The sequence below is a fragment of the Neolamprologus brichardi genome, chromosome 19 (genome assembly GCF_056152115.1).
Source record: "Neolamprologus brichardi isolate AB-2024 chromosome 19, ASM5615211v1, whole genome shotgun sequence".
Lineage (NCBI taxonomy): Eukaryota > Metazoa > Chordata > Actinopteri > Cichliformes > Cichlidae > Neolamprologus > Neolamprologus brichardi.
In genome coordinates, this window is record NC_142122.1 from 16,337,938 (window position 1) to 16,347,619 (window position 9,682).

Consider the following 9,682-nt stretch of genomic DNA (forward strand, 5'->3'; position numbering starts at 1 on the left):
AAGACTGACACGGTGTGGTGAAAAGTGGGACATACTTGCCAGATTTCACCATCATTTTACACTCATTATTAATGCTATTATCACTGGGTTGACAGTGCAGTATTAGTTAAGTAGTCTAAAAACAACACATATGTTTAATTTGTGTAATTCCTTGTTTCGTGATTTACTTTCGTGTTTAAATTTGATGTGTGTTTGTGCCACCCTTTTGTTTTTTTGTTCACTTGCACCATCAATAAACGATTCCGACGCGGTGAAACGACTGCTCTTTTGGAGTTATGACGGATGCTGCAGATGACCTGCTGCTCTACTGTAAAATGCATACAAGGCAAGCCCGTGCAGGGATGTCCAAGAAACCCCATCGACGAGACAAAACTCGAGGCGTGAACGTGGCAGCCATTTTACATCATCAAGAGTGAATGACTGAAGCCGGACCAGTGCCGGGAGTTTTACACTTTTCTCTCTTTTTCAGTATCACATTTATCTTCCTAAATAATCAGCACCATACACGTTGGTGTGCCAGCGGCAGGTAGGGCGAATGCTTGTAATTGATAACGTTATTGTCGCTTAATTGAGTGCTAAAAAAGTGTAAATCGTGCGGTGCTGTTTCAAACAATGTGGAAACTGGTGGTGGTTGGGAACGAGTTCTCCAGACCGGCTTTTTGAAAATGGACTCTTCCTATGTGGCGGCACGTTGACAGACCACGCATTTAGCAGGCTAATCCTCTAGCTTCCAAGGCCACGTTGGATCTAATTGTATTTAAAAAGCGAGGCTTTGTCAATTGGCTAAGTCCTCATCGACAAATGACGTTGTAACAATGGCCTCACTGAAATTCCGTTCGAATTAGCATGCTAGCATAGGCTAACCCATTTTGACAGATCACGAAAATGACATGCTCATTGTCATTGTATGCTAACTGCACTTAGCTGGCAACGGCCGGTTATATTGGTAAGAAGTGGCGATCATCCCTTGGTACTTTACTAACACATGTGTGTATTGCATACTTAAAGAATAACTATAGCTGTGTTCATAGTAAATGCACACAAGCACCTCATGTTATTGTCCCGATTAATGCCCCTAGCTTGATTGCTGAAACATTAGCCGTGGAAACTAGCCCGCTCGCTAGTTAGCTTCAACGTGTGCGAGTCGGTCCCTCCCCGCTAAACCTAACCCAAACCTAACATTATGGTAGAAGTTTGAGGGGAGACGGTGGGGGTAATTCATTTCCATAAAACCGATAACGTGAATAGGTTAAAAATTTAAGATCTATTTGTAAATGGGTTTCACTCGTGCATTTAGCGTAGTAGAAAGGTTTTTGCCACGGAGAAAGCACGTGCCTACCGATACGAGATTGATTAGCAGTCAGTATAGCACACCGACTGGACAATACGAGCTTCTGTTAATGTTAGGCCAAAACATAAGATTGCCGTCCACGTTTTCGCTGAGTCTGCCGTTGCCGGATAGACATTGTGACCAGTGAGCAGGTAGATTGCTGCTGTTAGTACCCCAAAAGCTATCCATACAAAGGAATAAGAGGCAGTGTTTGGGTTGGTCATTAACACGATTATTAGAGTGTTTGTGTTCAGTGTAACAATAGTTGATGCAAAGGTATAAACAAAATGCTAAAGTATGCATAGTTGTTCATTGGTCAGTCACCGGAAACCGGGGTTCACTCTCTCTGATGGAACACGTGTATCAGCTATCTGTCCTGTGCTGAAGTCAGTAGTGAGAAGGTAAGCTAACATGTAATTTAGAGACCGTAGCAGGCAGGAGAAGACTGAGATTCGGGCGTTAGCGCGTAAACTTGGCTCCGTTTGCTCAACTTTTTTTTTTTTTTTTTTTTTTTAGCTCAGAACAAACCAGAATGAAAATACTGCCACATGGCCACGAACCTCGTAGTTAAACCTTTTTTCCCCTTCTTTTTTTTTTTATTATATATATGTAATATGCAGCTGAGGTGAATTCTTTGGTGAAGTCTTTGGTATGTGCTTGTCCTGAACCCAATGTATTGCACACAGTGTCACACTGCCTATATCAGGCTTTTGAGCTTCTAGTTCAAGCTGAGTGCTAAGTCAAGATAGTGAAAAGTCTCCAGACTGGTAAGGAGCACATGACCATGATAATTGGTTCGGCACATGTCAGCATCTCTTTTGTTACAAATGGGTTTTATTAGTATGAAAGTTGCACTCCAGCAAACATTACAATTGGTGAAGTAATTTTTCCCCCCAAATGATTTTCCTGACAAGTCTGAGACTTTACACTCTTTTGAGCACATCACAATTGTTGCCCTTGACCCAGGATTAATTTGGCTCATTGCATTTACACAGATTTCTGGAGACATGGCCACAGAACATATTAATGGAAATGGTCCAGAAGAACCAATGGACACCTCTGCAGTTACCCATTCTGAGCACTTCCAGACTTTATTAGAAGCTGGTTTACCACAGAAAGTTGCTGAAAAACTAGATGAAATTTACCTAGCAGGTAAGGCACTATGAATACTCTTGCATATTCAGTATGCAAATTTTTATGTTTAGCAATTTCTTGCATGTATTGTCATTTTATCACATTTTTGAATGGGGGAATTGGGATCCCGAAGCAACTTTTTGTGGTTTCCTACCAAAATGGGTACTGCAGTGCTACAGAATTTTAAATTACACATTACCAGAGTGTGTAAATGATTGCAGCATTTGCATTCCCAACATGGTTGCATGATCACTGGTGTCAGGGCGAATGAATTCTCTCCCTCTCTCTCTCTGGGAGTCTTTTGATGAGCCTATTCAGTATTGCTACTAATTTCTGTGAGGTTTCTCTGCATCCCATAAAATTATAGCAGAGCAGTGACTAAATGGGACACTAGCTACAGCTTAAATAACTGTTGATTTTTAGTAGAAGATCAAATGGGGATGAACTGTAATGACAAATTTTGGGGGGGTCATTTTAGGACTTGTTTGGTTGGCCACATCTAGAAAAAGTACTGGTCTGGCCCTTTCAGCCAGATGGAACTGAGATAGAAACAATGGCAGCAGCTGTCTGGTATATGGCTGCCTGGGACAGGTGACAGCCTCTCCATAAAGGAGAATGTAGACTGGCTCATTAGAAACTCCCAGCCACAGTATAGAGGGGCATGAGCATATCGAGTTGCACTGTCACATCTGTTGTGATTAGTTCTGCAAAAATTTGCTGGTTGAGGAATAAAGTACAGCCCGACTACTGAATACGGCTCTATTAGATTATGCTCGTCCCACTCCTCACTCCTAATTGTACAAGTCATTATTCATTCATTATATTGGTTTCACAAAATAATCCCCATTTAAATACTTCACTTAGGTCCTTGCACTTTTGTCAATTATGTATCATTTTTGTAATTTTTTCCCCCTTATTAGTAGCTCACTATTTGTGTGTGTGTGTCGTTCAACCTGCAGGTTTGGTGTCACACAGTGATTTAGATGATCGAGCGATTGAGGCTCTGAAAGAATTCAACGAGGAAGGTGCTCTCCAAGTCCTTTTGCAATTCAAGGACAGCGACCTCTCACATGTTCAGGTATGCATGCGGTGCTGCTGCTGGTGCTATTTACATAATTTTGAATACCTCAATGCAAAGTCAAAATCAGAGTGCTAGTGTAATGAAATAACAGTATTATGTTGAAATGTGCAACTACACTATAGGTCTTAGTTGTCATTAAGCTTCCTGTTCCTTCTGCCTGCTCATATATATTGAAGGGTAAATTTCATATATTTATATTTGACAGTGAAATTGATATTTTTTTAATTACTGTTTGATCCCATTTAAATTGTTTGTCTTTCAGAACAAAAGTGCCTTTCTTTGTGGCGTGATGAAGACGTACAGACAGAGAGAGAAACAAGGGACCAAAGTGTCAGACACCAACAAAGGACCAGATGAAGCCAAAATCAAAGTGAGAACTGATGGTTCATTTAAAAATCACTCTAAAACTGATTTCATGCTTCGTTGTACACTATTGAATAATGAATGTTTTTTGGGCCCAAAAAATGCAATAATTCTGTCTCTGCTCCACCTCTTTTTCTTTTTTCCCTTATTTTTTTTAATTGTTAGGCTTTGCTGGAGAGGACTGGCTACACACTTGATGTGACAACAGGACAGAGGAAGTACGGTGGTCCCCCACCAGAGTCTGCCCATTCAGGGGCACAACCCACCATTGGTACAGAGGTATGAAACAATCACTTATCCCTTTATTTATCCATTTAAAATGCTGCACCTTTATATATTAATGTGTTCTGAGATTGATTGTATGAGGTGCAGTCATTTATTTTATGGTGTCCAAATGATGAAACTATTCACTGCTGTAGTAACCTTGGTTACACTGATAGTTTACTGCTAAGACCTGACTGGATACCATTTACCACAATGTTATTACCCTTTGTACCACGCATCTTAAATGAGTACTTTGATCTCACGCGCTACACCTCCTTTTCCTGTCAACCTGGCAGATTTTTGTAGGAAAAATCCCCAGAGATCTTTTTGAGGATGAACTGGTTCCACTGTTTGAGAAAGCTGGGCCCATATGGGACTTGCGCCTGATGATGGATCCCCTAAGTGGCCTGAACAGAGGCTATGCCTTTGTCACTTTCTGCACTAAAGAAGCTGCACAGCAGGCTGTCAAATTGGTAGGTCTACTGTAATACTCTAATTATGACCAGAAAATGAGTTATTCTATGGCTTTGTTTTAACAAAGGGGACTTTTCAAATGAAGAATAAAGGAATATATTTATGAAGCATGCATGTGCCTCATGTTTGGCAATGGCGAATAAGCATCTTAAAGCATCACCACCAGTTGCAATAGGCTCTCCTAACTAGACTTGACTGTCTCCTTTTATTTATATATTTTTCCTCTTATACTCCTGCGTCTTTTTGCAGTGCAACAACAATGAAATTCGACCAGGAAAACACATTGGAGTGTGCATCTCTGTGGCCAATAATAGACTGTTTGTTGGCTCCATCCCCAAGAGTAAAACGAAAGAGCAGATTGTTGAAGAATTTGCGAAAGTAACAGGTGAGTCAAACTGTTTTTTAACCTTTTCCATCCATTAACCATCTTGGAATGGGTTTCGCGTCGCTTGTATATTTGTCCAGTAAGCATTTTTAAACCTTTTTTTGTTTTTTGTCCAAATGATGATCTCATGACTGTACTTGAGTGATTCACATTACTCTGATGGTTTACCGCTAAGATCTGACTGGACACAAACTGCAGAAAACGTAGTTTTTCAAATTTTATTTCTCTAATTTTGATCATTTCATGTTTTGAATCAAGCATTTATGGCTTTAGGTTTATGCTTTCCATAATACATTTGACTTAACTGCTTCTTTGTCTACACTTCTCTCTCCTGTTTCTCTTCTCTACAGAGGGTCTAAATGATGTCATATTGTACCACCAGCCAGATGACAAGAAAAAGAATCGAGGTTTTTGCTTCCTTGAGTATGAAGATCACAAGACGGCAGCTCAGGCCCGGCGCCGACTAATGAGTGGCAAGGTCAAAGTTTGGGGAAATTTGGTCACAGTGGAGTGGGCTGATCCCATTGAGGACCCAGACCCAGAGGTCATGGCCAAGGTAAGGCACAGGACGAAAAGTCCTCAGCAATGTAACCTTAAGTGTATTAATTGGATTTGCACTGCATTTCTGCATGGGGAATAAACAAAACATGCTTCTCTTTACCCAGGTCAAGGTGCTGTTTGTGAGAAACTTGGCGAGCACTGTTACAGAGGAGATACTTGAAAAGACCTTTAGCCAACACGGCAAGCTGGAGCGAGTGAAGAAGTTGAAAGACTACGCCTTCATACACTTTGAGGAACGAGAAAGTGCTGTGAAGGTATGATGGGAAACTGTTTCAGAATCAGACTGTTTGTACTTTCCCGTCGTGATTTTTGTGTATGAATGGTATTTCGCTATTATCTCGATTTCACGTCACAGGCTTTGACCGATCTTAATGGCAAAGACCTCGAAGGAGAGCACATTGAAATTGTCTTTGCCAAGCCACCTGACCAGAAGAGGAAAGAGCGTAAAGCCCAGAGACAAGCCGCTAAAACACAAATGTAAGCAAGAACTTTGTAATTGCAACTAGGTTTGTGTTGTGTGTAATTAATCCAACAACCTTTTTAGCCAAAAAAACTGTCAAATTTAAAATTATGTTATATGGCATGAAGGCTTCCTGATGAGAACTCTGTATCCCCTCTCAGGTATGATGATTACTATTATTACGGTCCCCCCCACATGCCACCACCAACAAGAGGCAGAGGACGAGGCGGTAGGGGAGGTTATTCTTATCCGCCTGATTATTATGGATATGAAGACTATTACGATTACTATGGATATAATTACCACAACTACCGGGGCGGCTACGATGACCCGTACTATGGCTATGAGGACTTCCAAGCATCTGGGAGAGGAAGAGGAGCAAGAGGAGTCCGTGGTGGTGCCAATCAGACCAGGGGCCGTGGTGCTATCACTCCAAGGGGTCGAGTGGGCTTCTCCCAACGAGGAGGCCTCGGAACAATCAGAGGTTAATGACTTTTTCCTGTGTGACCACCCACCCCACCTCCACATTTTTACTTTGTGCTTTTTATTTTCAAATTTAAAAATACATTTAAGCTCGGTTTGCTGTAAGCAAATATTCTGACATTGGATTAGAAATTAAAGCACAAAATTAAGAGCAGTGGCGTGAATGAAACGACTGATGGATAGAAAATGAAAGCAGCTATAGTTGTGAAAAGTTAAGGGCGATTATCTTCAAATGATTTTGGCCATATTCTAAGCCATATTCTAAGGCTCCAGTTTTCTGGGATCTTTGAGAGCAGCAAGTCAACTTGTTTGCCAGCAGAGAGGGTCATTCATAGCATTTTTAAGGCCGGCTGATGCCCACGTAAGTGGCAAGACCACTGGTGTGAATGTCTGATGTCTGGTCTAAATGTCTGATTTATGGCAAATGTGTGCAACATTGGTTTCCTGTGCTAATTTCATCTTTCTTTCTTATTGGTCCAGCAGGGAAACGGGGCCGAGGGCGGTCCTGACCTGTCACAGTGGATACTGACTTGATATGTGGGGTTACACCGTAAGCTGCAATGGATGTCGAAACAACAAGCATGAGAAAAAGGTCCAATGATATTCCAGCCTTACAGAAGAAGCATCTCCCCTCCTCTATATTTTAACTCACTTTAGCCCTTTTCAGACATGGGATAATGCATAACTATAATCTCTTTAGTGGTGTCATTCTGCCAATCAGACATGGGTCACTTTTACATTAATATTCATCATGGCATCATTCAGATATGCCTTCGATAATGCATGCAAAAGAATTGTTACTTTATGGCAACAAATTTTGTCAGCATCGACTCAAAATGTAACCATGTTTTTGAACGCTCGCGCTCTCTGCGCTGTTAAGGTTTTCCATGCAGAGTAGGAGATGCATCTCTTATGGATCGTGAAGAAATGTCATGAGAGATAAGATGGTATAGGGCAAGTTTTGCTCTTGAACACTTTCTTTTGTGAGCCGAGCAGTTTAGAGCGTCAACATGAACTGTCTATCTTGGGTGTGCCCATCCGTTAATGTTACTGTGTACAGTTCAACCTTATGCTGTGTTTAAAGACTTGTTACTAGGTCCAACCTAGTAAGCTTACCAATGCAACTTTCATGGAAAAGTGACCTGGGTGCTCATGCAAATGAAGCCACCATGTTCAGATTATTGGAGAGTAGTGCATGTCTGAAAAGGGCTCATTTTTTTTGTTTTGTTTTGAAGCTGCCACCTTATAAAATGACTGGAGGAGTCTGAATACTTGCCACAGCCTCTTTGCTGAGTCCCTGTTCCTTGACGGGGACCTATGAATTGCCCTTACAATCTACCCCTTCCCTGTCCCTGAACATGCCATTTTTATTTTTTTTTTAATTAATGACGAAATTGCACTTTTTAAGTTCTTAGGTTTGAAGTGGCTCAAAGGAGCTTGATGCTATTGTATATTTTTGTGCTAATCGGAATTTTTATTGTCGGAATATCCATGTTAATCTTAATTGTTTGATCTGGATGTTTGAAAGAGAACATTTGCAGGGTTTTAGGGTGTACCCACCTGGCATGGATAAGTCAGGCATTCCAGGAAAGTGGTTCTTTTCAGAACTTGTCTTTAAAGGGTTGGTTGACTACCTCAGTACAGAGGACTAAACTACCCGGCCTGTACTGTAAATAGGGAAACTATATCGATGAAAGCAGGGCTTGTTTTCATACAAAATATGCACAAGAGCTGCAGCGCAAAAACGATGTACTTAATGTAATATAGTCATTTTAGCTGCAGCTCTGCAGACTGCAAACAGTCACACCGGGCATGCAAAACAATCTCATATGATGAGTCTGAACAAGCCCTGCTTTTATCTTATTTTGAACTGAATTAGCTGCCTTGCTTATTCAGAGTATGTAGTTACTGGTTGTATAGTTTTTCGGAAAATGTTACTTTTGTAAAGGCTTCAACATCACGGGCATCCAACTGCCTTTGATTAAAAAAACAATAAAAAAAACAAACAAAAATAAAGCCCTGCAGTGTCCCTTTTGTGCCACTGTATTCTTCCAGTGGGTTTGTTTTTATACCAATACAACACATTTTCAGACAGCATCGGAATAATGTAAGAGCCTAATCCAATCCTTCCTCTTATAAGATCGTGTTAATCTCGAATGATCCCTCCCCAGTACAGCAACTATGTAGAAGATCTCTGGAGTTAATCTTATTGGATGACTGACTTGCCATATTGCCCAGCCAGTGAGCATGTGTGCCTAACATTAGCTGCTATGATTTGGTGAGGGATCATGGTCTCACAGTGGTAGAAGGGATACTGCAGTGAATGATTTCTACTTCCAGGTATAGCATAAAGGAAACTGCTCTTCAATCCCAGTTTTCTATACAGTTAACTCCCTCAGTAAAATCATAACAACCACCTTTTGAGAAAAAAAATGTTAGCAGTTTTAAACTATTGTTGGTGGCCAACAACGTTTTTTGCATTCCTGCAAATAAATTGTTTTATACTGTAAAATGGAGGTGAGTGTAACTTATTTTTGTAATAAAGTTTTTGATTTTTATCTGTGTCTTACTCTTTTGATTAAAACAAAAGTTTTCATGAGGTGCAAGGACTTTATTAACTGGAGGCAGTCGGTCATTTTGGTATTTTAAATTTCATGTAAAAAGATTTGCATTAAAGTTTCATGTTAAAATGCAAGATTTCGAATAAATATTTTCCTAAACGGGTTGACGAGCGCAGTGGGGGTGTGTAATAGACAAGATCTAATATGCTACAGTTTATGTATTTTTTTTTCATCTTTATATATGTATGTTTTGTGTGTATAATAGTGTATATGATTTATAAGGCTTATATTATTAGATTTATAGGACAGGCATACGTGCACAGTATTAGTGCCTTTGAATAAATTAAACACTATTTATTGCATTGAGTCGTCAAATGTAACAATACTGTGTTAGTATAGTTACTATTACAGTAATCTACAGCCTGATGTTAAAAGCTCTAAACGCCTTTGTGTCAGTTAACTGGAAGTAGGTCATCGCGAGTGATGGAGCTACTGTAGGAGGGCTATTTGCCGGTTAACCCAATTTAAGTCCACGTTAAAAAACGTAAAAACGCAATTTTCCCATGTTCCCTTGTGCAGTTTCTTC

The 9,682-nt window shown here is 40.3% G+C and overlaps 1 protein-coding gene across 3 annotated transcripts; it reads left to right on the forward strand.

Moving 5' to 3' along the window:
* Nucleotides 1–385: 385 nt before the first annotated feature.
* LOC102782421 (heterogeneous nuclear ribonucleoprotein Q) lies at nucleotides 386–9,093 on the forward strand. 3 transcript variants are annotated; one of them, XM_006809771.3, is made up of 12 exons: nucleotides 386–526; nucleotides 2,326–2,482; nucleotides 3,424–3,542; nucleotides 3,808–3,915; nucleotides 4,074–4,187; nucleotides 4,469–4,645; nucleotides 4,896–5,031; nucleotides 5,382–5,587; nucleotides 5,697–5,846; nucleotides 5,948–6,069; nucleotides 6,214–6,536; nucleotides 7,016–9,093. In XM_006809771.3, the coding sequence occupies exons 2-12, from the start codon at nucleotides 2,338–2,340 to the stop codon at nucleotides 7,042–7,044; spliced, it is 1,629 nt and encodes a 542-aa protein (XP_006809834.1). In that variant the 5' UTR covers nucleotides 386–526; nucleotides 2,326–2,337; the 3' UTR covers nucleotides 7,045–9,093. The 3 variants fall into 3 exon arrangements, with proteins under 3 accessions (XP_006809834.1, XP_035772384.1, XP_006809835.1); XM_035916491.2 differs by having other exon boundaries at nucleotides 7,019–9,093; XM_006809772.3 differs by lacking the exon at nucleotides 2,326–2,482 and having other exon boundaries at nucleotides 392–526.
* The last annotated feature ends 589 nt before the right edge of the window (nucleotides 9,094–9,682 follow it).